Source organism: Notothenia rossii (assembly GCF_949606895.1).
Source record: "Notothenia rossii genome assembly, chromosome: 2".
In the NCBI taxonomy this organism is placed as follows: Eukaryota; Metazoa; Chordata; class Actinopteri; order Perciformes; family Nototheniidae; genus Notothenia; species Notothenia rossii.
In genome coordinates, this window is record NC_136904.1 from 70045528 (window position 1) to 70072633 (window position 27106).

At 41.0% G+C, this 27106-nt stretch overlaps 2 protein-coding genes and 1 long non-coding RNA gene across 15 annotated transcripts in view; 2 read left to right on the forward strand and 1 right to left on the reverse strand.

The window, feature by feature from the left end:
* The window catches only part of map3k19 (mitogen-activated protein kinase kinase kinase 19), a 34464-nt gene extending 29246 nt beyond the window's left edge, over nucleotides 1-5218 (forward strand). For all 6 annotated transcript variants that reach the window (XM_079663905.1, XM_079663904.1, XM_079663903.1 and 3 more), the window contains 6 exons: nucleotides 81-2240; nucleotides 2326-2430; nucleotides 2612-2850; nucleotides 3391-3643; nucleotides 4133-4341; nucleotides 4539-5218. In XM_079663905.1, the coding sequence (XP_079520031.1) occupies nucleotides 81-2240; nucleotides 2326-2430; nucleotides 2612-2850; nucleotides 3391-3643; nucleotides 4133-4341; nucleotides 4539-4671 (3099 nt within the window). In that variant the 3' untranslated portion in view covers nucleotides 4672-5218. The remainder of the gene's footprint in view (nucleotides 1-80; nucleotides 2241-2325; nucleotides 2431-2611; nucleotides 2851-3390; nucleotides 3644-4132; nucleotides 4342-4538) is intronic.
* A 197-nt stretch (nucleotides 5219-5415) lies between these two features.
* ccnt2a (cyclin T2a) lies at nucleotides 5416-14472 on the reverse strand (the record flags this gene model as incomplete). Of its 4 annotated transcripts, XM_079663910.1 has the most annotated exons (10): nucleotides 14247-14453; nucleotides 13496-13577; nucleotides 13239-13367; nucleotides 12871-12931; nucleotides 12292-12354; nucleotides 11771-11816; nucleotides 8998-9161; nucleotides 8715-8785; nucleotides 7095-8274; nucleotides 5416-6947 (listed from the first exon to the last, which is right to left on the reverse strand). In XM_079663910.1, exons 1-10 carry the CDS (start codon nucleotides 14402-14404, stop codon nucleotides 6868-6870), a joined length of 2034 nt encoding a protein of 677 aa, XP_079520036.1. In that variant the 5' UTR covers nucleotides 14405-14453. The 4 variants fall into 4 exon arrangements, 3 of the variants coding, with proteins under 3 accessions (XP_079520036.1, XP_079520035.1, XP_079520037.1); XM_079663909.1 differs by lacking the exon at nucleotides 5416-6947 and having other exon boundaries at nucleotides 7006-8274; nucleotides 14247-14456; XM_079663911.1 differs by lacking the exons at nucleotides 5416-6947; nucleotides 12292-12354 and having other exon boundaries at nucleotides 7006-8274; nucleotides 14247-14457.
* On the forward strand, nucleotides 14343-19108 carry LOC307028678. 5 transcript variants are annotated; one of them, XR_013805069.1, is made up of 7 exons: nucleotides 14343-14478; nucleotides 16698-16804; nucleotides 17195-17255; nucleotides 17338-17449; nucleotides 17789-17912; nucleotides 18092-18537; nucleotides 18975-19108. It is a non-coding gene; the product is annotated as an uncharacterized lncRNA (long non-coding RNA). The 5 variants fall into 5 exon arrangements; XR_013805070.1 differs by having other exon boundaries at nucleotides 18092-18310; nucleotides 18439-19108; XR_013805071.1 differs by having other exon boundaries at nucleotides 18092-18310; nucleotides 18467-19108.
* The last annotated feature ends 7998 nt before the right edge of the window (nucleotides 19109-27106 follow it).

Sequence of the window (27106 nt, forward strand, 5' to 3'; positions counted from 1 at the left end):
AAAAGCCTCCTTATATCTTGTCATACTTACATTCAATTGGTCGTCTCACAAGTCCTTACTGTCAATGTCCCTTCTTGCAGGGTCCCTTACTGTCTCTGCATCCCAGAACCCCCAAGCTGTTGGCCCCACTGGACAGCAGGCCCTGGGACATTGCTGCCCTGCCAGCACTTAAACACCACGTTCCCCTGAAGCCCATAAACCAGAGCCCCCTTTGCTCCAGGACCCGGCTGAGGAGAGAACGGTTGTTCCGTGGAAGCCCACTGACTACTAACGGAGGAAGTGAGGAAAGCGGGTCCGGCAGCAGCCAGAGTTCCATCGACCTGGAGGACGAGGAAGATACAAAGAAGATACGAGCTTCGGGAGAAAGTCCTCTTAAGTTTGTTGGAGAAAGATTGTTGCGGCAATCCAACAGCACGAGCGCCACCGAGGCTGATTTGGTTTGGGATAAAGGGCAGCATTTTAAAGTTCAGTCAAGAATCAGTCATATTCCACTGATCCACAGATCAGTACATGACCTGGACGGAGACCCTATCAGTGATCTTGACAATGCTGAACCAGCTATAAACCCTCACTCTGAAGGCAAAGCCAACAGAAGGATTTTTACAAAGGAGACAGATGAGAGTCAGTCCTTTATGAACTATGCACAAAAAGGAGACATTGTCGACATTGAAATACCTATCAAATCAAAGTCTAAAGAGGAAAATAACTATGTGGGTTGCACCCCAGAGCCTGGGACTGAGATTAGCCATAGCATAACATTTATTATCAAGGATGACAATAGGGATGTTATTGCATACCGTGAAGGAACTTCCACAAATAACCCACAGCAAGTTAAACGGACAGAACGGAGAATGAAGGATTCCTGTTATGAAATAAACGGCGTAGGTAGCCCAATCATTTGTAGCAAGGATTTGACGTTAACTGCTAGCAATACCGAGGAGAAAATACAATTATTTACTTCAGCTGTAAAACTTCCTCAGTCAGACATGGATCCCAAGAAAGATGAGAAGATGTTGAAAGCCTTAAAGCCTGTCCGAAACAAGGACAGAAGAAGTAGCACAAACAGTGAAATGAGAGAAAACATTCAAACGAACCAGCAGTCCTTCAACATGGAAGCGCGCAAAGAGCGAAGCATCCTCAATCGGAATAAGTCCACAAGTAATCTGAAGAACTCTTCACTTTCCGCACAAGGTGAAGATAAAACAAGGAAAAGCCCAGAGCTAATTATTGGCGGAGAGACTGTCATAAAAGGGAAGTCAAAGCTTAAAGTTGCATGTTCTAATAATGGCACCATATCACCTAGGAAGAAGTTTAATGATCAGAGCAAAATACAAAATCCTGAGAAGATGAACAGCAACAGAATTCCACCAGTTAGGGAGGTGAAGACCATCTGTCAGTTAAAGAGACCCATAGCAGGCAAACCAAGGTCTAAATCTGCCGTGGACTTCATCACCTACAAAGACATGTTTAAGCAGATCCATAGTGGGGATGAAGGACCAGCCATCTACGAGATGTTTGCTGGTCCCGTCTATGATAACCTTCGAGTTTCTAGCTCCTGTGAGAAAGTCAAGGACAGACAAGTGCAGTCTGCTCCATCCAAGAGGACGCCACAGTGGCATAAAGTCAAACACAGAACATCGAAACAAGCACAGAGGAGAAGTCCAGGGAGCATGGTTATTTCAGCTAAAGGCAAACCAAAACATGCGTCCTCTAGGGTGAAACATCTCCACACACCTGTGCCAAGAAAAGTTATTCCGAAAAATAAGAATATGCCTGTATCAGATAGACTCAAAGAAGCTGAACTATCTAAGGATGTTGACATTTTCCGTGGTAGTGCTCAAGAAACCATTTTGTCTACGATCGAGGAAGCTCTTTCTAGACATGGGTCTGAAACAGTCAAATCTGACGAAAACACATTGACCAATCCAAGAGCTTTATCTCATTATACTCACCCCCATATGAACATGCAAGAAATAGAAAACCCAAACCGACCAGTTTCTGAGCCTGTGTTATCTCAAAGCCCCCAACAGGCAAAGATCCAAACCTGGGCTTCTTCCAGCAGTGGTGACCACACCATTGTGTCACCAGTTTACAAGAAGTTTCTGGATGAGGTGGGGGACGGGCCACTTACAGATGACCTGCTGCAATGTCTGGCTGAGGAGCTGATCTCATTGGACGAGAGAGATGTATACATAGAACCTGAGAGCCTGGAATCGGATGGAGAAATCAATTCTATATCAGTAAGAAAAACATAAAAGATAGATTATCAAGTTCATGAGTAACCTTCTCATAAATTAAATATTAATTATCTGTTTTTAATTGCAGGTAAAGACCCCAGACAGTGGTGCTCTGCTTGGCTCTGTGTTGGTTGTAAATGACGCGATCACATGGACAAAAGGTGAAGTACTCGGCAGGGGAGCCTATGGGACAGTAAGTATGGACTAACACAGTTAGGCTATACAATAATGACACAGTACAACACCATCCTAAGATATAAACGATTCACACAACCATGCAATCTATACTAATAGTTGAAAAATACTCAAAGCAATATATGTCTGCAGACATTGATGCTCCAGTAACCCTGCCGACCACTGCTTCTTCTTCCCAGGTGTACTGCGGCCTGACCAGCCAGGGCCAGCTGATAGCTGTGAAGCAGGTGAGCCTTGATTCCTCTGACCCAGATGCTGCCAAGACAGAGTACATTCGTCTGCAGGGGGAGGTGGAGCTGCTTAAAACTCTAAGACACAGCAACATTGTGGGTTTCCTGGGTACCTCACTCCAACAGCATGTGGTTTCCATATTTATGGAATACATCCCAGGAGGATCCATCGCCAGCATCCTTCACAGGTTAGTTATTCACAAGTCACAACCACCTACAAGTTACCCAGGAATGTGTTGCAAGAATAATTTGGGAATATTTCCCCCAAAAATGTACATTAAATTACTAACCCTGTATATCCATTGATATTTGAGGAAAGCTTTTGTGTTACTCCCATGCCACCATGGTTTACTAAGAATCTTGGTGTACAACAAATTGGTGTATTTAAGAAATAGCGGCAAAACAGTAACGGTTCAGTAAAATGTCATATTTGGAACAAAGTGAGCACAACTGTATAAATGAGACTATACTGAAAGGGTTGTGTGACTGTTTGTAGACGGAAGTTTAGTTATGTTTAAGTTTTAGTTTAAGTATAGTTTTGTGTTGCTGGATGCACCCCCATATACTGGAATTCATCAATAATTGTTCAGTTTTTGGATTCTTTTGTTTACCATTGAGGCATTCAAGAAAGGTTTTCTTCAAGAACTCAACACACGTTAAGTAACATAAAAATCTGAGGATTCAAGAATGGTCTGTTACTAACCTTCAACCCCACTTGCTGCCTTCAGGTTTGGTCCTCTGCCAGAGCGTGTCCTGGCCTTGTACACACATCAGATTCTGGAAGGGGTGGCCTACCTTCACCTGAACAGGGTGATTCATCGTGACTTGAAGGGAAACAACATCATGCTGATGCCCACTGGCGTCATCAAGCTCATCGACTTCGGCTGTGCGCGTCGTCTCAGCTGCCTGAACCACACCGCTAGCAACAGTGGAGATCTGCTGAAGTCTGTCCATGGCACACCTTACTGGATGGCACCAGAGGTAGATTCAGAGACCATTTGGGAGGTCTTCTAATAAGTAAAGATGGTGTTGCTTTTCTTGGCAAGACGAGCCTAACATAGCATTCAAGTGCTAAAATCTGCACCAGTTAGGCTACCACTACCCGGATTTGGTCAGGTCCTATGCCCTAACTCAGGGGTTGCCAAACTTCTGCAAACGTTATTATTAAGAATAATTGAAAAAATATATATAAAAAAAATTAATACATTTTTTTTAATTTTCCATTTTTGTTTTGTAATCATCTCGCGACCCCCACTCGGGGTCTCGCGACCCCCACTTTGGAACCCCTGCCCTAACTAACCAATGGGCTTTGGTGGGTCATTGCCTTGTATGCAGGGCTACTCTGGCCAAAAAAAAATATCAGATTTATAATCAAGCTTGGAAATGCTTTCTTTCTTTTTTTTTGCAATGTTCCAATTACTTTATTTTCAGCAAATATCAAATTGCCTTTTTAATCTTTCCACTCCTTAGGTTATCAATGAGACAGGATATGGCACAAAGTCTGATATATGGAGTGTGGGTTGCACAGTGTTTGAGATGGCCACAGGAAAACCACCACTGGCTCACATGGGCAAGATGGCTGCCTTGTTCTACATAGGGGCTAAAAGAGGGGTGATGCCCTCCTTACCAGATGGGTTTTCAGATAACGCAAAGGATTTTGTACAAATCAGCTTGACAAGGTGAGAGCTTTTGTCATCCCTGGTCTGTGTGAACTGTTACTGTCATACACCTACGTACTATTTCAATCTATAATATTAAACGTACAGTGCTTATAAAGAGTTTTGAACTAATAGAGTTTAAAACCTAAGTCTAATTTTCTACTTTGAGCCATTTATTGGAATCATTTTGGTTATCTTGATTTGTTTTCTCTTAACAGCGACCAGAGACTACGGCCATCTGCAGACCAGCTGCTGAAGCATTCATTCATCCCCCAAAATAAGTTTGGGGCGAACTCCTGGGAGAAGCAGAAAAAAAGCTGCTGTGGTCACCCAGAGGGTTTGTGCGGCTAACAAGTTCCATCTCCAACAGAATGTTTAGTTCAAGGACACATTGAGGATTTCATTTGAATTGATGAATCAAATTATTATTAAGCATTCTTTTGCGTCCCTTAGAGGGGTAGACACCAACCCCATTGATGCAGTAGTAGTGTTTGAGCATTGGGCTTATGGTCATTGTATTCTTAAAATGTTGAGAAACACTTTGAACCATTTCACTTTTGCCTAATAGAACATATAAAATGTGAACAGATAGATTTCATGTTTTTTTACCGATTTTGTAGATTTTCCATAGAAATCTCATGTGTGCCAATCTTATAAATGCCTTGATTTAAAATGTATACAATGCAACTCTCAGCTGCCTGTCACACACTAATCTATATTGCTGCATCATTTTCAAAAGCTAGTTCTGAGTTATTGAGGAATCAATGTGTAGAGTTTGCTAATGCATCAACTAACCCACATTAACTTATTGCTAGAACGTGAATCAAACATGTTTATTTTCTTCGCAACCGTAGTAACATTGTTATATGCAAAATAAAACTACAACAACCAGGGTTTATACTGTGTCAGGGTAATGGCAACTTTGAAGTTTATTCATAATATTGAAATGAAAAAGAGAAAAAAGGACAAGAGGGGTTATGCTTATTTGTCCTCAACTGCTTTGCTGTGTGCCCTAAATCCCTAACAACGGTGCGACCAATCCAGCCTTGAGTACTTTGCACAAAGAGACCAAGTGAAAAACAGAAGGGGTCAAGATTTGAGAACATTGCAGAGTTTAATGTATGAAACTGAAGACATGTTCGGACAGGTACATGGCTGTAAATGTCAATTTAACCAATTGGATGAAGACAAAACCTAGTTGGGGTGTTAACATTGCAGATGCCAAAATATCCAGCAGTTATTGGTTGCATATAGCCAATTGGTCCTGGTTCGATTGTTTTTTTTCTATATAGTACCGTGTTATTGGCTGATTGAATCATACTTACATGTATCCCATTTAAGGGCTGACATCTAAAGGCTACAGCTTCACGTCATGAAATTTCATGACTACATTTCATTTCATGTGATACACTTCAAAGAAAAAGGGTTATGTAAACTTAAATAGCACACTACTACTGTCTTTGTCAGTTGTTTGTCTTTTTGAGGCACAACCTTTGGCATCCAGCTTAAAGGTCTACTTATAGGTAAAGAAAAAAAAATTTTTTGGTAGAAATTGCATCACTGATGTTATAATAAGTAGGTGTTGGATGTGCCTGTGTCACTGAGGGCATCAACTGATATTCCCTGTGATGAAAAGCACAGTACAGGTCCCCCTTCAGGAAGGTGTAAGAAGCACATGCCACTGGGATGCTGCAATCATTCACCAGATGACACCCAATCCGTTGATCAACAAAATAAAAGTATTTTATAGGTATTATAGTTATCTTGTTATACTTACAAGCAGCTCCAAACCTGAGTAGTCATATTTTTTTCTTTAAACATACAAAAACGTATGTACATTTATCTCCACTTTCTGTAAACAGCAAGTACGTATTCTCCTTTTAAATCCCTTTGATGATTGAAACATGCAAATCATACGCACAGTACTAAAGTATAAAAAATAAATCAAGACAAGAAAGAGATTGAGGAGATGAAAATTCACACCTAAAAAATAAAAGTTGCATCCATCAACAGTATTAATTGGAAGGCCAGCCAACATAACTTCACAACTTGAACTCCTCTCCAGCTGGTAACTGCCTTCCTACATACAACCGCAGAAATGGGATTCAATTAAATTAATCGTTAAAAAAAAGAAGGAAGAAAGAGCACCTTAAGTGCCTCTTATAGTACTTTTTCCCATACTGAGATCTGAAATGCAGGGAAGTACTTTCCCCTCGATGAAAACGCACACATTCACCCAACTTTGCACATTCCGAGACTCATTTGAGGAAGGAGAACCAAGCAGCAATTCAACACTAACAGAAAGAAAGGACTGAGCATTAGGGCCCAGAGATCTGACGGTCAGGAAGCATAATTTTTTTCATCTTTCTTGTCTCAGAAATTGAGAGGTCCAACAATACTTATCTTTTTTTTTTGTTGCAGATACGCATTTCTGCCATTCAGTAAAGGGTTTATCATGACATAAAGAGTTATTTTTCACAGGGCACTTAACAGGGAGCATAGTCTGAGCTGTGGGTAGTTTGGGCCATGGCTGCAGAGAGGGGTCTCTCAGTGTCTCTGCTCTCCCACTTCATGTGGCGATTCACTAGGAGGAGGAGGAGGGTACTGCTGAGAGGTCCGCAGCCCACCTGGGTGTGACAGGAGGGGAGGAGGAGAAACAAGAATAAGGAGGAGGGAGGGGGGAGGTTAGCCATAGAGCTGCAAGCCAGACGAGACACACTGCAGTACAGGAGAGGAGCAAGGAGGAGAAAAGGGGAAAGAAAAATATGTAGTACCTGCAGCAACTGTGCCACCCTTGGAGTTTTTGCTCACTTTGGAGCATGAGGTGGAGAATGAGGAGAGGGGGTGGTGGTTGTGGCCGGCCTCGGGGTACGCCCTCTTGCGCGATGAGGAAGACAGGGATCCTGGAGGAGCGAGTATGGGCCCTTCCATGCCCGGCAGCCCCCGTAGAGGGCCTCCCCCGCCGTTCCCGCTGTGTGTGTGAGGATGACTGTGCTTGTGGTGGCGATGGAGGTGATCTGCTACACGGTGCTGTTTCTCCTTAATCACCAGAGGGCTGGAATGTTTGCTCTTGTTGTTGTTGTTGTTGGCCGCCATGCCTTCGTCCGATGAGCTGTGGCGCTCCGATGATGAGACTTTTATCTTCATCTTGAGCTCGTCTTTGATTGGCAGTCCGCCTTTGTCCAGCTGGTTGCCCCCGCCAGACCCGGGGACAGCCAGGCGGAGCTTGAGTGAGCCTTTGTCCCGCTTGTCACTATGATGACGTCTTTCTTGCCCTGAAGTTGAGGAGGGGGCTTTCATTTTCATCGGGGAGGCAGTGGTGCCTACACCAACACCGTGGGATGTTTGGTGGGGCTGTGAATGTTTTTTATGGTCTACTTGGCTCGCGGGTGCATAGGTAGAAGAGGAGGAAGATAACATGTCCCCCCTCCCGTCACAATCCATTATTCCTCCATGCTGTTCCTGGCTGCGTTTATGCCCGGAGACAGTCTGCTCTGCTGCTTGTTTCTCTCTGTATCTGTCCAGAGACAGCTTCTGAGCTGGAGACGGTTGTGGTGGAGGAGGCTGGCCTCCTTTTTGTTCCTGTTTGACAGGTATGAAGTCCAGTGTTTTATCAGTCCTGTATACTGGCGCATTAAGAAGCAGGGAGGGCTCTTGCAGAGGGAGGATGAGGGGTTCCTGTTTTATACTGGAGGTAGCATACCCTGCTTGGCTCTGGTTACCCAGGGGCCACTCGCTGTGGCTGGCTGGGTTGTACGAGCCAGCCAAGGATTCCAGAGACAGGTGTCCATCCCCGGAGGGGCCAGACATGAAGGCAGCGCCCGCCTTGGAAAAACTTGGGTTGCAGGAGCCACCAGGGAGTGATGCATCATCTTGAAGCATGGAAGGCCCGGCAAAGGAGTTGTCATTCAACGATGTGCCGTCACCCTTTGGCTTTTTGGCAGCTTGTGTTGCCTAGGGGACAGAAAGAGATTTGTGATGCTGTTGAGCATTTGGTTTCCCCAACAGTAAACTCTCATAATGGGATTTAACAGTGGGGCAAACATTTTTATGTAATGCTTTGCTATTACCTAGTATTGCAGCCTTGCCACACTTTTGAACTGTTTCATAACCGAGTATGGTGCTTTAGGCTGGTTTAAAGATCTTATATGTGTAGACGGAGCTGTTTTGGTGATATTGCAAACTGTCAGCTAGTTGGCCACGATCTTTGACAGGCCGATCAGTTTTATATTTCCCTTTTTTTTTTTTTTTTTAAATATAGAAAGATTATATGGAATCAACAAAAAAATCGGAATCTACAGTTCCGACTTGTCAGAAATCACTAACAACCGAGAAATGACCATAATTGCATGTTAACCTTCCAATGCAGGAAATTGAGCAGCAATGTCTCTTACCCTCCAGTTGCGAATCCTCTTTAACCGGCTGGGCGTCTTCTCCAGAATCTGCAGAAACTCGTGGGTCAACTCTGAAAGTAAAAGACATGCATGTCGTCATTAAATCACCACAAATTCTGCTGATACAACGCAACTTCCCCTTCTCTCATTTTAACCATTGGAAAATATGCGAGTACTATGACCTTCACCCTAGATATAAGAGGGCAGATATAAGATCTTGGTGCAGGGTAAATGTATCCACAGTAATGCATTATGGTAAAGCAAAACATTAATTCAATCTCACCATCAAGCAGCTCGAGGGTGACCGAGTTGTCCACGTACTCCCACCAGTGTTTCCCATCAGTGGAAACTGGGATCTCCCAGTTTGACCACTTACAGGCCAGGTGGATGCACACACAGGAGATCACTGTGGGTTTGTACTGGAGGCAGAACGTAGTGAGGTGTAGACTGCATAATGTGTGAGGGTATGCGCAAGTGATGTGTGTGTGTGTGTGTGTGTGTGTGTGTGTGTGTGTGTGTGTGTGTGTGTGTGTGTGTGTGTGTGTGTGTGTGTGTGTGTGTGTGTTCATGAAAGAAATGTGAGGGTGTAGGAATGTGTGGAATGTGGAGTGAGTTCAGGTCAGGCGATATCCGAATGGTCCCGCATATGTAGAAAAGAGAAAAGAAAAAACAAGAGGGAGCGGACCGTTTTAATTTACTGTAGGCATCGCTTGCAAATGATAAGCTTTTATTGGCTCAAGATCATACAATGTAAAATGTAATTTAACAGTTTATCGTGTCAAACAGAAAATTAAGGCTGCACCATTTGGACAATGTAGCTTATTGCGATTATTTGTACTGATATTGCAAGTGGGATATGATTTGTGAAATGTTTAAACATTATTCACATTATAATTGAGTAGTATAACAAAATGATCTGTTGTGAATTCTCGCGAGAACTGCAATACACAATTCAAAACTAAATGTTTTCACATATTTTATTACCAAATATAGTGCTTTATTTTTATATTAAGCTAGTCCTTATTGCGATTTAAAAAAAATTGTGCAGCCCTAGTCACAATACAGATGAAATGTCCCCTAATTTTATAATTCATGCAGGCACATCATACATTGTGTCATGTATCAATTTATGCTTCAAAGAACCTGGCTTGGTTAAATGTTAGGACATAAAAACAGAAGTGGAAGGGGGCCACGTGTAGTGGCTGAGTGCAGCCCTATTGTGAAACACTGAAACCAGAGGCCACCCATGTGACGGTTACATCATTTTACTGTTAACTGGCGAGGGGCTGCTCCTACAACCCTCTCTTTATGGCTCTGTGTTGAAAGGGATAAACCTAGTGGGCCCTCCAGATCAATGGATACAACGCGGCAACAATACTGAAACTGTTAGGGCTAAACTGAAGCGCAGGCATGGTTTCAACACTGAACCTTCTTGATTAAAAGTTAGAGATAATCCTAATCTAACTATGACTCAAAGGGAATGGAACCATCATTGATAAAGTGTAACTTTATGTTGCAAGCATGAAGGGGATTGAACAAATGAGTCCTAAAACCAAAAATGAGTCAGCATTTTAGCAATTTCAGTTCCCCTGTCTTGAAGTCATTTGATATGTCAGTAAATACACCACACGTGAATTCCTGGAGCTTTTACGCGTCTTAAAACCAGTGATTGCTAAGAAAGTGGCTAAATAAAACTACTAGATGTCACACCGAGACAAATCCACCTTTTATTTTTAGCAGTGGTGACGTGAACTGCGAGCGTGTTGTCGGTTGTTAATTTTCTCATGTTAGTTATTTGCTTCTGGCGATAAGATTAACATTTCAATGTGGAAATTATCCTGCTAAACAAAACGTGGCAAAAACATGTTTATTTTCCGCAAAATTCCTTAGTTCAATGGTAAATCTCAATGCTTTTTTCGATAGAGCCTTTGCAATGCTAACTTCCGGGTTGGGCTACGGCCTAAATAAATATATTTTAAGGATGAAAGTTCCTCACAATCAATAGAGCTAGATGGTAACCTTGCCTGTAAGACAAGTACAATGTCTGGAGTCTGGGCTGTCAGATTACAGCGGCATTTTTAGAACAAAGCTAACTGTCACGGCAGACATTACAAAGACTTTGGCTGACGGGAAAAGTTTAAACTCAAATCAATTTAGACATCTTAAATCTTCACAACAAAAGTGATGATTCTTCTTGACTCAATTCCAAAAAAATGTGTATATTAACTTTTTGTAAATTGCACTCATAAGTAAGTACTAGCTTGGTGTAAAATTGCAAACATGATTCAGTCAGCTTCCAGACATTGTCAATTGATTTCAAGACATTACGATTTAATTACATTAATGCAAAATTACTTTTCACAACTGTAAAATATAAACAAACCCGTTAAGGACCCAGTTTAATACTAAAATACATTTTGATAATCATCAAAAAATGTACTTTGATCAGTCTGAGAGATAAACAATTGACATGCCAGTCATTAAATATTGTCTAGGTCCTTAATGGGTTGTGGTAATATTTTTGTCACATGTTTTACATGAGCTATATGTATTTTGAAAATCTGGGAAAAGTATGTGCAATATGAAAAAAATTGCAGGATTATGCATTTTTTACAAATGGATATGAAAAATAACATTTTAAGAATTAATTTGTGGTACTTACCGGGTGGACCTCTACGAGAAATGTTTACATCTCTGAAATCTTTAGCTGCTATTCAGGCTACCAAAGTGTCTTTCTCTTAGAATTATGCACTTTTTCGCAACCGAACAAACATGTGGGTTTCAAGTGCACCACTACACTTCACACCTTGCATTCAACCCATCTGTGCCAACACGTGGTCCCTTGTACAATACACCGCACTGCGACTGGGGCCGGTAACGCTACGAGCCACCCTGTCCCGCTCCCTGTGAACGAGGGAGGGGAGCCGGGGGAGGAGGCAAGCATCCCAACAACCACCAGCGCTATTAGGGCCCGTTGGACACTGAAAGGGTACCCTGCATTACAGGAAGCTATGGTGTGCAGTCAAAGTGCAACAAAGGAGGGGCAGGATAACAACCTGTTGGTAGCCATGAAATAGGAAGTCTGTGCCAGATCCTTGCTTGCTGTAAGAGAGGGAAAGAAAAATAGGAAAACAGGGGAGGGGAAAATAAAAGGATTAATATTTCTGCAAGACGGAGCATGACATTAACATTGGGTCAGGAGCTGACTGTTTCAAAGCACTGATTAAGACAAGGCCAAGACTGAAAACAATACTACCAACACGCAACTGGAAGATGTTAAGCCAAAGACTTTGTTGACCTTGTCCAACATAACCAATATTTACAGGAGATAGTTCCTCGGACACAGAATGAAATGGCAAACCAAGAAATAAAGAATTTCAGTCTTGGCCCAATAAGTGCATGTCAATGTTGTCGTCTATGTGCTGTGTCATATTTCAAATGTCGTGAAAAGAGCAAGGTGTGTGTGTGGTCATGTAACCATTAAATCAGCAAGGGTTTCAATCCCCCTCCCCACCCACATTTGAGGTGGGACAAAAAAAGAGCAGAGGGCACAAAGAGCAAAGAAGGAAGCCTCTACCTCGCACTAGCTGGGAACATTTCACCACATCAGTGTGTGGGTGATCAATAGTAATTTCAAAGCCTGGAACAAAATACATGACAGGTGAGTTCAACACAGAGACAGTTGGGAGGTGACATGTCCTTTTATGATTTAACAAACACACCTAGGGATCCATTTAGGAGTATCAATTTAGATTTGGATAGATATCTTTATGTTCAATATGAATAGTGAAACTTGATTTTAAAAATAGATGTCATGAGCTCTAGCAGCATTCACTCTGGCACCCACATGTATAGGTATTGAAGGTAATGGAGATATAAATAAAAATCCTGTGAAAAATTGCAAAAAGACTAATGCTAAAGTGGCAAAGATAAAATGACATGTCACCTTTACATGATTTCTTGAAAATATGTATATGACAAGATACCCATACAGCAGCTGATACAACATTTCACTCAACAGGCTGTGATGAATAAATTCAAACAGTGATCAATAGCACTACTCCCTTATTGATAAGCCAAAGATAATGATTATGATAAAACAAAACGCTATCTCTCTCTCTCTCTCAAGTCATCCACTCCAGTCACCACTACTTACCCAGGGTCTGCAGCACTATGGATTCAAGTATCACCAGCTCTTGAGCTTGCTGGAGGTATGCCTAAAGTTTGATAGACAGTCATTACAACACAATTGTAATGAGTCTATTAATCTATCCCACTAACTAATTTCAAATGGCCAAAAACTCAGAGGCACATTTTACTTTTAATGTAGGCCTTGTAAGGTGTATGGTACACACCAACAGCCGGCCAGGGAATTCAAGTTAAGGCTCTCAGTAGAGGGCAAGGGACTTTGGTACAGCCAGTATCACATAAGGAAACCATGACCACTGTGAGAACTGGGAAGTCACATGTAGAAAAAGGGAAAAATACTTTCAACCATACAATGTGAGATCACCCTGAACTTACATTACTCTTTGTGTCTAGAGGCGATTCTTGGGGATTGAGGCAAGCATGTGCCACTTTGATCACATGTTCGAGTTTCCGAGGTTGCTCTTCCACTTTTGCGGCCAAGAATAAGGTGGTTGGAGAGATTATCTGCACAGAAGCATCAAGATATTTCAATATAATACCCAATACTTCTCTGTGCAATGTATGTAACAATATATCCAACATGAGGTACTAGGTTACAGGTCAATAGCAGTGTTATATAACTTGATACTTACATTCCTGTGGAATTTGGTGAAGGAGTGGTTCATATAAAATCTATGCATGTAAACAATGGCTGTATTTATTGTTAGTTGGGAGCTGGAGAGTTGGTCAAGGATTTTTTTTTTACTTTCACTGGGTTAAAACCATGCTGACAATAACAAAATAAACACTTTACCTATATGCAATTATATCAGGTAAAAACACGTATCGTTTGGCAACGTATTATAATTAGACAAATGTTTTAAAAGAGTTAAGGTTAATTAGAGACAAGTAAACAGTTGACCAACCGACACTGTACATCAAGCTAGCTTACTAGCTTAATGATAGTAACTGTGGTACATATAAGTACATAGAGAAGGCAAATTAGCCTACTTCAAACTTAAACTTGCGTCATAAAATAACACATGCCATTATTTAATTAACAGAGATCGACTGGACCGAATAATAAATGCATTCAGTGGACCAGGAGCTAGCAACAGCTGCAAACTCGCCTAATGGCCTTTAGACGTCAAACCACAGCTAGCTAGGTAGCCTGCTATATTAGTGCATAGCTAACATTACACATAAACACATGGGATCGAGATTCCAGGTTTACAAAATATAACAATTTAAAAAATCACAGAACACACACGTTGACAAGTTACAAACGTTGCTCCATTTACTCAGCAGTCAGTTTTAAATTAGCTAATGCTATCTGGGCCCGCTGGAACTGTTAGTGCCATGTCTGATACCTCCAGTCCAGAAAACGTTGTTTACAAAGGATACACGTTGAGTCTCTGACCCATATCTTGGATCAGATTTGCCGCTTGTTGCCGGTAGGAGAGCTCTCGGTCTGGTTCGACTCCACATCGACGGGACGGCGTTGTTTCGAGCTGTTCCCGGGTAAAAAACCATTTCGACGAGGATCCCCGGCACGCCGCCATTACTCTCCAACATTGGGCATCGAGAAAGCGGATGTGACGTTGGTGTCGCACAGGAAAACACGACTTATTCGATGGTGAGCCGTGCATACAGTATCACATTTGAAAATATTCTGATGCTGTTTGTTTTCTTTTATTAAATGATTGTTCATCTACTGATTTAAAACTATTACACAATACGGGTATGGTGATGCCAATTAATTTCACAGTATTGAACATGTGTGACCCTATAACCTCCATAATAAATTATTAACTAAGTCCACAGTCCACAAAACGTCAGAATATGATAACCTATGCTAATTTAAGAGATTCAATTCCTATGCATATATCTAACAAGTGGGCCAAAAGATAGGCATATATTCGAAGTTGAGTCTTTCCCACACAAAGTCAGTTGGTGGAATTCTGGTTTATTTTCCCCTCTATGCTGTAAAATCAATTTCCCTTCAGAGAGGAATAATGAGGCAGGTGGACACCATTTTGTGGTGGTGAAATGGCAAAAAAAAAGATAGAATAAGTACTCTTGGGGCTGAGTTTATATTAGCCAGAGAAAGGGAACGTTTTCCTAACTTCCTCTGAAGTTTAGCAAATTAAAGGTGGGGTAGGTCATTTTGGAGAAACCAGCTGGAGTGCACTAGGATTTGAAAATACACAGCTGGAACAAATCTGCCAATCCCTTACAGAACCCCTCCTCCAACACACACGAACGCGCACATGACCAATGAGGGCACAAGATAAATGTGTGCACATATGGAAGGCTGACAGGCCAACCCTGTCTCCTAAAAATTACATTCCCATAGACAGAACTAAACTGCATTCTCAATTATGTTTAGCTAGAAACGTATTTTCTCCCACGTTACGTTTGTTATGAAAGTATCTTAAATACGTTTATTTTTTACATAACTTCTAGAAACATATTTTCTCCCACGTTACGTTTGTAATGAACGTATCTTAAATACGTTTATTTTCTAGATATCTTTGCCATTTATTGTCTTGCTTATAATAATGATAATAGTAATTTATAAATATCATTTTAGAGCACACATTTGAATTCGAGAATCGGGCTCGATATATGGTTGAATTAAAATCAGTGAGGAAGAAAATTATAGTTTTAACATGCCAAAAAGCTGCTGTGTCGTTTATTGCACCTCAAACATTAAAACAAATCCAGAGTTAAGTGTTTCTGTACTTCCTCTAAGAAGAAAGGGCAGTAACAGAAGATCTCTGTGGTGTTAATGCGATATGATATCCGGAAAAAAAATCAGAGTTTAGGATGGCCGAAGACACTATACTACTTATAATCCCCAGATATCGTTTGAAAAACCCCGTGATTAATCTTCAAACTCTGGGGTTGGATGTTGGAGTGGCAGTGTGCCAAGGTTACGCCGAGCGTCAAAGCTCTTTGAAATGGAACGAAACCACGGCAGACTATTCAAAACTGGACTCAAACGCGTCACTTCCGGGCAAAAGTAATGGCAACGCCCACTTTTGGGGGAAAACAGCGCTGTCAGTTGAACGGCGGTCAATTCAAATTCTGAAGTTTTTTCCAATCCGATCAGAAATGTAAGAAAAACGGAGGTTTCTGGATCTTCAAAGAGCCCGATTCCAATGGCCAGACAGGCAAACAATTGCATTAAGCCATTAGAAATCGACGATCGGGCTCGATATATGGTTATAGCAGTAGGCTATCGATTTTCATAGATGAGAGTAACATCTACGTCACTTTACGGCCCGCCCACTTTTGGGGGAAACAACGCTGTCATTTGAATGGCGATCGAGCCTGAAGCCACAGAGCCCTTCTTTTAATGTCCTTTCTTCTTAGAGGAAGTACAGAAACACTGAACTCTTGATTATTTTTTAATATATATAAATAAATATAATGTTTGAGGTGCAATACACGACACAGCAGCTTTGGCATGATAAAACTATTATGTTCCGCCTCGCTCATGAGAGTAACAGCTGGAGAAATTACAGCCTCGCCTACTGATTTTAATTTAACCATATATCAAGACCTATTGTCGATTACCAATGATCGAATGAAATTGTTTGCCTGACTGGCCATCGTAATCGAGCTCTTTGAATATCCAAAAATCCACGGTTTTCAAACATTTTTGATCAGATTTGCAAAAACTTCAGAATTTGTATTGACCGCCATTCAAATGACAGCGTTGTTTTCCCCCAAAAGTGGGCGGGCCGTCATTTTTGCCTGGACGTGACTTAGGTGTTACGGTACGTCCAGCGCCGTATAGACTGAGAGTTACGTCATCTCCGTTCACTCCAATGGACCACTTTTTTACAGCAATGGCGGATCGTGGAGCCTCTCAATCGTTCCCCGGAAGTTAGCGCCAAGGCTAGCAGAGCTGTAGAGTTGCAGCATAATAGACCGTTCGTGACGGACTTTTAAAGGTAAGAAGAAGTTTAAAGATTTATATTGCGGATATTATCAGTACATCTGATTCAAATTAACATGTGTATTAAAGGATGTCAGTGGATTATCCCTAAATTAGTAGATTTAGGGAACGTTTACAGATAACAGATAAAGCTAGGATAACGGATCAAGTTAGCAAAACCCGTTGAACAGCCTTTTAATTGTAAATTCCGTTCTCTTAATGTCATTTCGTCCAACGTTGTTGAATTAGAGAAAAGGGGCTTCTAAACGGGATTGTATGCGGGGGTGGAGGGAGTTAAATATTAGATAAATATAACTTTGGTGCGTGTAAGAGTGATTGTTTTTAGCAGAGCCATATTGTGTCCTTGTGATTATGTTGATTATAACCTGTCTGTATAATGTTGCAGCTCAGCTGATTTTGGATTGATGGCAAAGGGAGAGGGACTTAAGTGAGAGTGAAAACACAAGGTAAGTTTAATACTACTGTTTTATATAAGTAAGCATACTAAACATGTATTCTATCACTGTATTATATAAGTAATCTTGTTAGTAACCTACTGTATGGCAGGTGGAGGGGCAGTGATGTTACAGGTGGAGGAGCAAAACTGCAAGACTGCAAACTCACAAGACAGAGAAATCAAAGTTTGTTCTCCAGAGAAGAGGTTGATTTCACTTCATTTGTTTCATATTTTCTAAAGATGTGGAAATGGCAACAAAAAAAAACTTGAGAGCTGTAACCAAGACAACTGTAACAACATGAGTAGAGAGCCACCAAGGTTTTTCAAGTCCATCTCTTACTCCATTTTGCCAACCCAAACTTCCAGGTACATGACGGGACACCTTGCTTGTTTTTGTTGTTTGCGCTCCTCTGGCTGGGTGCTGGCAGGTGGAGGGCAGTGATGTTGGCAGGTGGAGGGGCAGTGACGTTACGGGTGGAGGGGCAGTGATGTTAGCTGTTACACTCCAGGCTCAAACTTAACACATTGCATCCTTCTTTGCAGTGTCCTTATTCCTGGAAGGGGAATCTGCAATTCCTGCAGAGTTTTGTAACCCGTTGGTCCGCACGCAAAGCACATTTTTAAAGCCTTCTTAATTGTCTCATTGCTCCATTTCATCCCCTTTGTGGTGAGTCTGCCTAATGCCTTAAGTTGGTCTTTTGAAAACGTTTTCTTATATTTGTTGTCCCTAATTTTCATTGTTTTCTTGAGAGCTGCATTTTCCTTCCTGATTTGTCTTAGTGCAGACTTTGCTTTTTTGGTGATTCCTTCTTGGCTCTTTAATTTTCTCTTTAATTTTTTTAATAGATCTGTTTGACTGGCTGCTGGTTCCCTCGTATGCTGACTGCTGGTTCCCTCGTATGCTGACTGGCTGCTGGTTCCCTCGTATGCTGACTGGCTGCTGGCTGAGTGGGTGGTGTCCACCCTCCCTGTCTCTCCTCACTAGCCATGTCCTCTCTTTCTTCACCCCCACTTTCCTTTCTCTCAGTCTCCTCATCCCTTCTTCCCTCAATCTTTGAGACTAATGTAAGTAGAAGACATGGCACTGTAGATTTTCGAACATTTAAAATATTATACCACTTAAAAATAAGAAATATGACTTTTGTTACTAAGAGTTCATACTTATTATACCTATGTCACCTTTCACACTATAGCTGTGATCATGAGCTGTGGGCTTTGTAGATACAGGTCCCAGGGTGAATCGTGGTGCAGGGGCCCTTCTCTTTTTGACCACAGGGCGATGCACGAAGATGGTGGGTATAGCCTCTGCTCTCAGCCTAGTCTTGCCCTTTTTTGTCTTGACAAACTGGTCTGCATCAAAATGTGCCTGCGGAGTGACTTGAGGTTACTTCACACACAGAACAACTCAGTTTTGTCTGCCCACATACATATTCCATAGTGGTTGAATACACAGTATTAGGAAACACTTTATACTTACTGGACATGTTATACTCATTACATACTGTATATAAAATATGACCAAGAATGTGAGACAACTTTATAGAAATTCATATCACATCTGTTACTGATGCCATTTGTCATACTTTGTTAAACTCACAAATAATAAAGTTCCATAACTTCAGTTGGGAACAAAGACCACACCTTATCTCCCCAAGGCAATTTCCCATCCAATAGGTGTGCTATATAGGTGTGTATAACCCTTTCTCCTGTCTGTTACTCCCTCTTTCAGCACAAGAACCAGAGGGGGATTCAATGGAGCCTGAATACCTGCACTGAGACCCTCACCCTGCACCCTGAGTCTCAACTCTCAGTGTTTTTCAAGCCTTTCCCTGTTTCTTGGTATTAAACAAAACATTAAGCTTTCCCAATGGTGTGGTTTTCGTTTTGTGAAAAAGTGCAAATGCAGTGTTTGTATATAATAACCTCACATATGTTTTTGCTGTTGGTCGTGAAATTGCTCCTGCTGACTTGAGCCAGCCATTTTTTCCTCCGCTCTGTGTCAGTGGGGGAGCCGTACATTCGTACTCCTTTCTCGGAGCGATTTGAGCATCCCCAGGCAGCACAACAAACCATGGTGGCAACTAGGAGGCAGCACAGCCAACCAGGACAACACGGAGGAAAAGGCACAGACAAACTGCATGATATGCTATTCAATGTTTATTGAATTCCATGTATTTGCAATGGATGTTCCTAAAACAACACATTTAACATCATCATCATGCTGCTGCTGCTGCTGCTGCTGCTGCTGCTGCTGCTAGTCCTTTGATAGTCACCTGTCGGTCTCCTGTCTTTTCTGAAAGCCATAAAGATGACATTATTCATTTAGATAACTTGTGTCCTCAATTACCATGGGATTACTGAAACTACCATGAATTTAAGAAAATGGTAGAAATTAATATAATCTGAATTTTGAAGCATTCCTTTAGATCCCCTCCCTCTAAATATATCAATAAACATTAGAAAGTGATGCTCCTGACTACCATACAAGTTTAAGAAGATAATATTGGTTTTAAAGAATTCAAAGTTATAAACAGCAACAGACTCTTTAACAAAGGCACTGTTCGCCTAACATGTAAACTAGTTGTTCACACTAATCCTAATATTATCACTTAATATTAGCAAATTCTATTTTATTTTTTAAAACATATTAATGTAAATACATACACATATTGATTTGTTGTATAAATATTGCAAATCAAAACCTTTATTCACTAATAATTACCAAAAATCGTAGTTCTATCTCCTGTTATCAATGCATTCACATTGCCCGCCATGAACTTCCGGGGAACAATCCTCGTCTGCATGGACCACGTGGCGATAACCGTTTTTGGACTTCCGCTGTCGTAACTCTTCTATCTATATGGCGCTGGGTACGTCAACACAGCAGCTTTTAAAAAATCTTCCAACGCTTCTCTGCCCATTGACTTTGAATGGGGATGACGTCACTTTACCTCGCTTTTCGCCGAACTGAATTGTGGGGAAGCAAAGCGAAGATTTCCAGGATTTTCAGGATTCAAAAGTTGAGCAATGTTCAACTTTTGAAACTGAGCTGGAAGCGTCAGCCAATCAAATCCTGTTTATGCAAATCTGACAGTACAAGTGCTAGCCAATCAAACCGCGTGTAAACTGGGAGAGCCAGACCGGTTAATTTCCTCATATCCCAAACGAGAAATTACGGTAGCAAATCACCCAGTTTTTTACGACCAGAACTATTTACCGGGATACAAACCGGAGGAACCAGGCATGGAGGGAGGTGGCAGAGACAGTTGGTGAAACTGGTAGGTTTTCACCTGTTTGGGGATTTTATATCCAATTTACTTCGTTTAAACATTGCTAGCAAGCATAGACAGTATCTTTAGCCAGCATGGAATGTAGCATAAAATAGCACCATAGGCATTAATCTCATACATGTTCATCATAGCCCTTCCCGCTGACACTTTACCTCTGCCACATCATAGACTATATGCATCACATTAATGCACACAGTGTCATACTCCTTTCTGCACATATTCTGAGTCGAGAAGAACCTGGGTTTTTTGCTTTGTATGTCGGGGGCGGGAGATTCGTGTTATTGGTTGTTGGTCGCGTTGCTCGCAAAAATCCCCAAGCTCCCAGATACGCCCAGCTCCAAGATTTTCAAAAAAATTTCAAAGCTGCTGTGTGGACGTACCGTTACTCTCATCTATGCCAAGCCCCAGGGTTGGGTTGTAACGGAATACATGTAATGACGTTACGTAATCAGAATACACAAATCAAGTAACTGTATTCAGCTCGCGTTACATTTGAAAAACGAGTAATCTGATTACAGTTACTTTCGTAAACCTGAAGTGAATACATTTTGGATTACTTATTGGAATTATTGGTGGAAAGATTTCCTCACAACATTTAATATTCATTACTAAAGGTACAGCCGAATCATCACAGCGCACAAAACCTATTACCGCCACAGATGGACCAAAAAAGGGAGCGTTTAAAAAAAAAAAAGGGGTGGGTCCGCTCAGTGAAACGATAACAACGAAACATGGAGGAACAGAACTCTGTGTTTAAATTGTGTGTGTGTGTGTGTGTGTGTGTGTGTGTGTGTGTGTGTGTGTGTGTGTGTGTGTGTGTGTGTGTGTGTGTGTGTGTGTGTGTGTGTGTGCGTGCGTGCGTGCGTGCGTGCGTGCGTGCGTGCGTGCGTGCGTGCGTGCGTGCGTGCGTGCGTGCGTGCGTGCGTGCGTGCGTGTGTGTGTGTGTGTGTGTGTGTGTGTGTGTGTGTGTGTGTGTGTGTGGAAACACTGTGATGGATCATTGGAGCTATGTGCAACCCAAGGCATATGCTCGAACAGGAGCTGCCTGGACGCGTCTATCGTTATTCCAACCCAGTTTAGATTTAACCACAGCCACTTCCGCATTACGCAAGAACGTAGCTTTAGCGTCATAGACTTAATCTTCGGCAGTTATAGCCATAGCGGTCGCGGTAAAGCAGGAATAGTTGTTTTTTGTCTTACTGGTGTTTTATCATCTCAGCTGGTGTAAGTATTAGCATTATTTAATGATACTATTTTATATATATATATATATATAGGCCTACACACATTTATTCATTTATAAACATATATATATATAAACACACACGTATATGTACTCACACATGTATTTATTCATTTATACACACAGATGTTTACTGATGTTTTATCATCTCAGCTGGTGTAAGTATTAGCATTATTTAATGATACTATTTTATATATAGGCCTACACACATTTATTCATTTATAAACATATATATATACATTAATGTTAAAATAGACATTTATAACATATTATAAAAGTCTATAAAATATTAAATAAACGTTAACATGTTACATTAAAAACAAAAAAACAAAACATTATGCTATATATACAGATGTTTGCTAATGTATCCCTCTTATATCCATCAGGAATTAATATTAAATGATGAATTAACATTACCTCAGCACTGCATAAGTGTGGTCGTCATTCATATTGACAAAGATATTGTATATTATTTATACAGTCTATGATATTATGCAGCGTTTGTAAGGACGGTATTTTGCTTGTCAGATTCATTGTCAGATTCAGATTTCGCGGGTGTGCCGTGTCTACGTAGAGCTACGTCGATCCTTGCGTAATACGGAAGTGGGCGTGGTTAAATCTAAACTGGGTTGGAATAAAGATAGATGCTGCCTGGACACTGCAATCATGTTGCGCGCACTATCCGTGCTGATTGTGCTGACTTTTCGTACCATGTCCCACTGTCTGGCTACCTGCATAAAGTCAAGTGCTCGGCGCAGTTGTCGGCGAAATGTCGCTCCTCTGTTCTCATTGAAACAGCTCCTTATATCCGTTAGCGCAGCTAGCTAGCACCAGCATCTTTCTCTCTCGCTCGCTCGGGGGGGGGTCTTTGCGCGAAAAAAAACAACAAAAAAACGGGTTTTACGACGCGTCACTGCGGTTCTCTATGAGCAACTCTCATAGGAATGAATGAGGCCCCGCCTCCCATGCTGTATCCAGTTCTTATAGAGAACCGCAGTGACGCGTCGTAAAACCCGGAAGTAAGTTAGCATTTTTAGCACTTCCGGTTCCTTCCTCAAAAAGCAATGCATTTTTTCCATTGGGTTTTGGAAAATAGCTCGAAATAAGGTCTGTGGTTGACACAAATTTAAGAGGTAATTGACGTTTTGTTCTACGACATTAAATACATCAGCAGTGACCCCACTGGGGATTTTTGAAGAGTTTACGTGTCTGAAAAACGATGGTTGTTAACGAATGGCTGAATAGGACTACAGAAATTGTCGAGGCCGTTGTACGTCATTACGCCGAACACGTAAACACTCTCGCTAAGTTTGTTTTCCCCTGTGTTCTGCTTGAAAGCAAGTACCTGCCTATATTTAGTATCTGTATATCTATATCTGACCATTAGAATCTGTATTTTTGAAATTGTCGTTTTTAACAACGTAGTTTTACAAATTATAGAATAATTAATTACCAGTGTTTTCCAATTTTACTCGGCAGTTCGTTTCGTTGGCTAACGTTAGCTAAAGCTAGCGCTACTAGTTAGCTACGCAATGGTTTGTTGCTTTGCTCCGGGTTGCAGCCACAGGTCTTCGCATGAAACGTGCTTGTTCTATCGTTTCCCGGCCAATGTTTTCCAAAGGAGAGTCTGGATTCGTGCCATGAGGTAAGCTGACGTTACATTTTTGTCCATGTCACGGTGAAATGTAAATAATGGGTAGTGACTGTATCGCCGTTATAGAGATGGCGCTACTGAAAAGACCGCAACATAAGTAAAGATAATGAATACATCCTATTAAAACCTGTGTGGCTTATATGATAAGTCTAATTAGTACAAGCAGCATAACGTTTCACCATGTAACTAAAGATTGTAGTCAGGGAAATCAGTTTGACATATTGAACTAATAACAAATCACCTCTGGCTGGCAGAGAACTCTCTGCTCCATAGCTTCTCTTGGACGTAAAATCACATGTACATTTTACATTTATATTCAATTTAATATTCCATCCCTCACATACTTTTGTATATATAATAACTTATATTTTGTTTTTCTTGTTATGCTGCTGCAACACAAACATTTCCCAAATTGGGATCAATACAGTAATATCTTATCTTAATTAATTAAGAAATATAACTATTATAATTAGTGTAGCAGCTGACACCTATTTTCAATATGGATTAATCTACCATTTATTTCTTTAGTTCAATTTTCATCTATAAAAATGTCAAAATAGTGAAAATGTTCACGAGACTTATCAAAGTGCAAGGTTATATCTTTAGATGTTTTGTTTTAGCCTATGTACTGTATGTCTTAATGCTCTTACAGTATATGTGACGGTGTGACTTCCATGAAACTATATTTTATATCTTCCCAACAGACGAGCTGACAGGAAACCTAATACTCTAACAACCACAACATTGCAAAGGCGAGTAAATGTAAATTAAAAACAATTCACAATTTTTTTATTTCTTCTTCTTTCTTGCAGTGAGGTGAAGCTGACCTTGCACTTGGTGCCAGTAAGGATGTTCCTCACGCAGGCTGAATGTTTCTCCTTCCTTACTGACACAGAAGCCCTTGATTTGCAATGCTTCACTAATTGTCATTTCCCTGGCTCCGTAGGGACACTTTACCTCCAGCACAGCGGAAGACCCGACCAGACCATCCGGAGATGCCCCCAACAATCCTGATAGGGAGAGCCACAAATCTGACCCTGGCAATAAAGGAAGCAGTCACACGCTTTGACCTCAGGACAGCTCCAAAGTTGCTGGCAGTCAACCTTCCTTTCCTGAACAAATGCCAGTTTGGGTTGGTTCGCTGACCAGTGGTAGCCACCTGAATTGCCCTCTGTTGCTCTTCAGACAATGCCATGCTTGCCACAATTGCCTCAGGTCCCTGATGCCCAACAGATTTGATAATTTCAGGAACAGTAAGTGTTTCCAAGCTGTAGTGTTCCTCTTCTGGCTCGGGGGAGAGAAGCCGAGAAATTCCTGAAAACCTGCCCCCGAGTCTGTCCCTCAGCCAGTCACGATCTTCGGAGGTGGGCTCTCTTGTGAGCGGGTTAAATTAGTTATTGGTTTCAACAGTCACATTAAAACAGTTACTAAATCACCCTACTATCACTTAAAGAACATATCTAGGATTAAAAGACTAATGTCACAGCAGGATTTGGAAAAACGTGTCCATGCTTTTATCTTCAGTAGACTGGACTACTGCAATGGTGTCTTCACAGGTCTCACTAAAAAATCTATTAGAAAGCCTCAGCTGATTCAGAACACCGCTGCTCGAGTCCTTACCAACACTAAGAAAGTGGATCACATCGCTCCAGTTCTGAAGTCTTTACACTAACTTCCTGTGTGTCAAAGAATAGATTTCAAAATACTGCTGCTGTTTATAAAGCACTGAATGGTTTAGGACCAAAATGCATTTCTGACCTCCTGCTAAAAGATGAACCATCCAGATCTCTCAGGTCTCCAGGGACTGGTCAGCTTTCTGTCCCCAGAGTCAGAACTAAACATGGTAAAGCAGCGTACAGTTATTATGCTCCAAATATCTGGAACAAAATCCCAGAAACTTGCAGGTCCGCTGCAACTCTTACTACTTTTAAATCCAGGCTGAAGACTTTTTTTTTTGTCGCTGCTCTTAATTGAACTATTCATATCTTAGACTGCACTGTAACTTTTATCCATGTATTTTTTCTTTTAATGTTTATTTTATTAGCTTTTCTTTTGAATGACTGATTTTAAATGCCATTTTCTTAATGTCTTTCATTTTTTGTAAAGCACTTTGAATTGCCTTGTGTTGAAAAGTGCTATATAAATAAACTTGCCTTGCCTTGCCTAATAAAGACTTCATGTGAGACATACAATTGATTTGTTGATGGGAATTAATGTGAATAAATTAACTCGGTCTTAAAAGGTTAACGGTACTCTTGCTATCACTACTGACCGACACTATAAACCTTGTCCCTCATGCTAGCCCTGACAACACCGGTAAGCACACCTTCATTTAGGCTGCACTGTAACGTGTCCTGACTTGTAGTGGTTCTCTCCTCTATCTACACTCTTCTTGTCATCTTTGTAAAACGATATCAGACTGGTAACTGACACAGCCATGACTTCTAGTTAAATTCAGTGTGGCTAAAATTAAAAGCTTTGTTAAAATATGCAAGCACGCGAAAGTCAAATTCAGCTTTATTGTCAAAAATTCTACATGTGTTATACATCCAGAAATATCGAAATATCGTTTCCCACAGTGTGACATGTATACATAAAACAAAAAGGGCCTAGATAAACGTGGTATACATTAAACAAAACGGGCCTAGATAACCGGGGTATACAGTTTAAAATGTTAATATATTTAAAGTGTTCAAAGTGCAGTTTCAGTGCAAGTCAGTTGAAACGATCTTAAGTTGGCGTGACGTTGAAGTCGTGCGACCCTGCTGCTGTACTGGCTTGTAGTTCGTTTATAGCATAACGTTAGCATTTCGCTTTTGGCGACTAGATTTATGATTCAAAAATTATAAAAGTAGGGTTGACATGTGGAGATTATCCGGCTGAACAAAACGTGATCCCTCTCTTAAATGTGTGTCAACCACAGACCTTATTTCGAGCTATTTTCCAAAATCCTATGGAGAATTTGCATTGGATTTTCGCGAAGGAACCGGAAGAAGTTTACTTCCGGGTTTTACGACGCGTCACTGCGGTTCTCTATTATACATCCATGATCTATGCTGGCTATAGAGTGGCGAAGTCCCTCCCTTTCCGGTGGACCTCCATGGGACCTTATTTTGGAAAAATCATGTATTGAAGTCAATGGAGAGAGAAAGATTATCTTTTGATCCCGTTTGAATTGTGCAACGAATTACACATATGATGTTTGTCAATTTAAAAGATAATTTTGCAAGTCAAAAAAATTAAATGTGTCGTAAAACTGTGACACCAAGATGGCCTTCACGTTAGCACATTTCACCTCTTTCTTTCAGAATGAAGTGAAAAGTATTAAAATAGGTGAAAATCACCACAAGTCTGGCCATGTTGAGAACTGTACATACACAAAAGGGGAGTTAGCCGGTTCCGTAAGAGCCAGGATGTGGGACCGGCTTTACAAGGTTTTGGTGAGTAAAACGAGTGTAATGTGTAACGTTAATGTACTCTGGGATTTGTAGTCTTTTTAGTTGCGTTTTTTTCATAATCTTATATTTGAACAGTTTTAAGACAAACTGTGATTTTTTTTATATGGAAATTATTTTTTAAGATTGCAAACATCATATGTGTAATTCATGGCACAATTTAAACGGGATCAAAAGATCAGTTTTCTCTCTCCATTGACTTCAATACATCATTTTTCA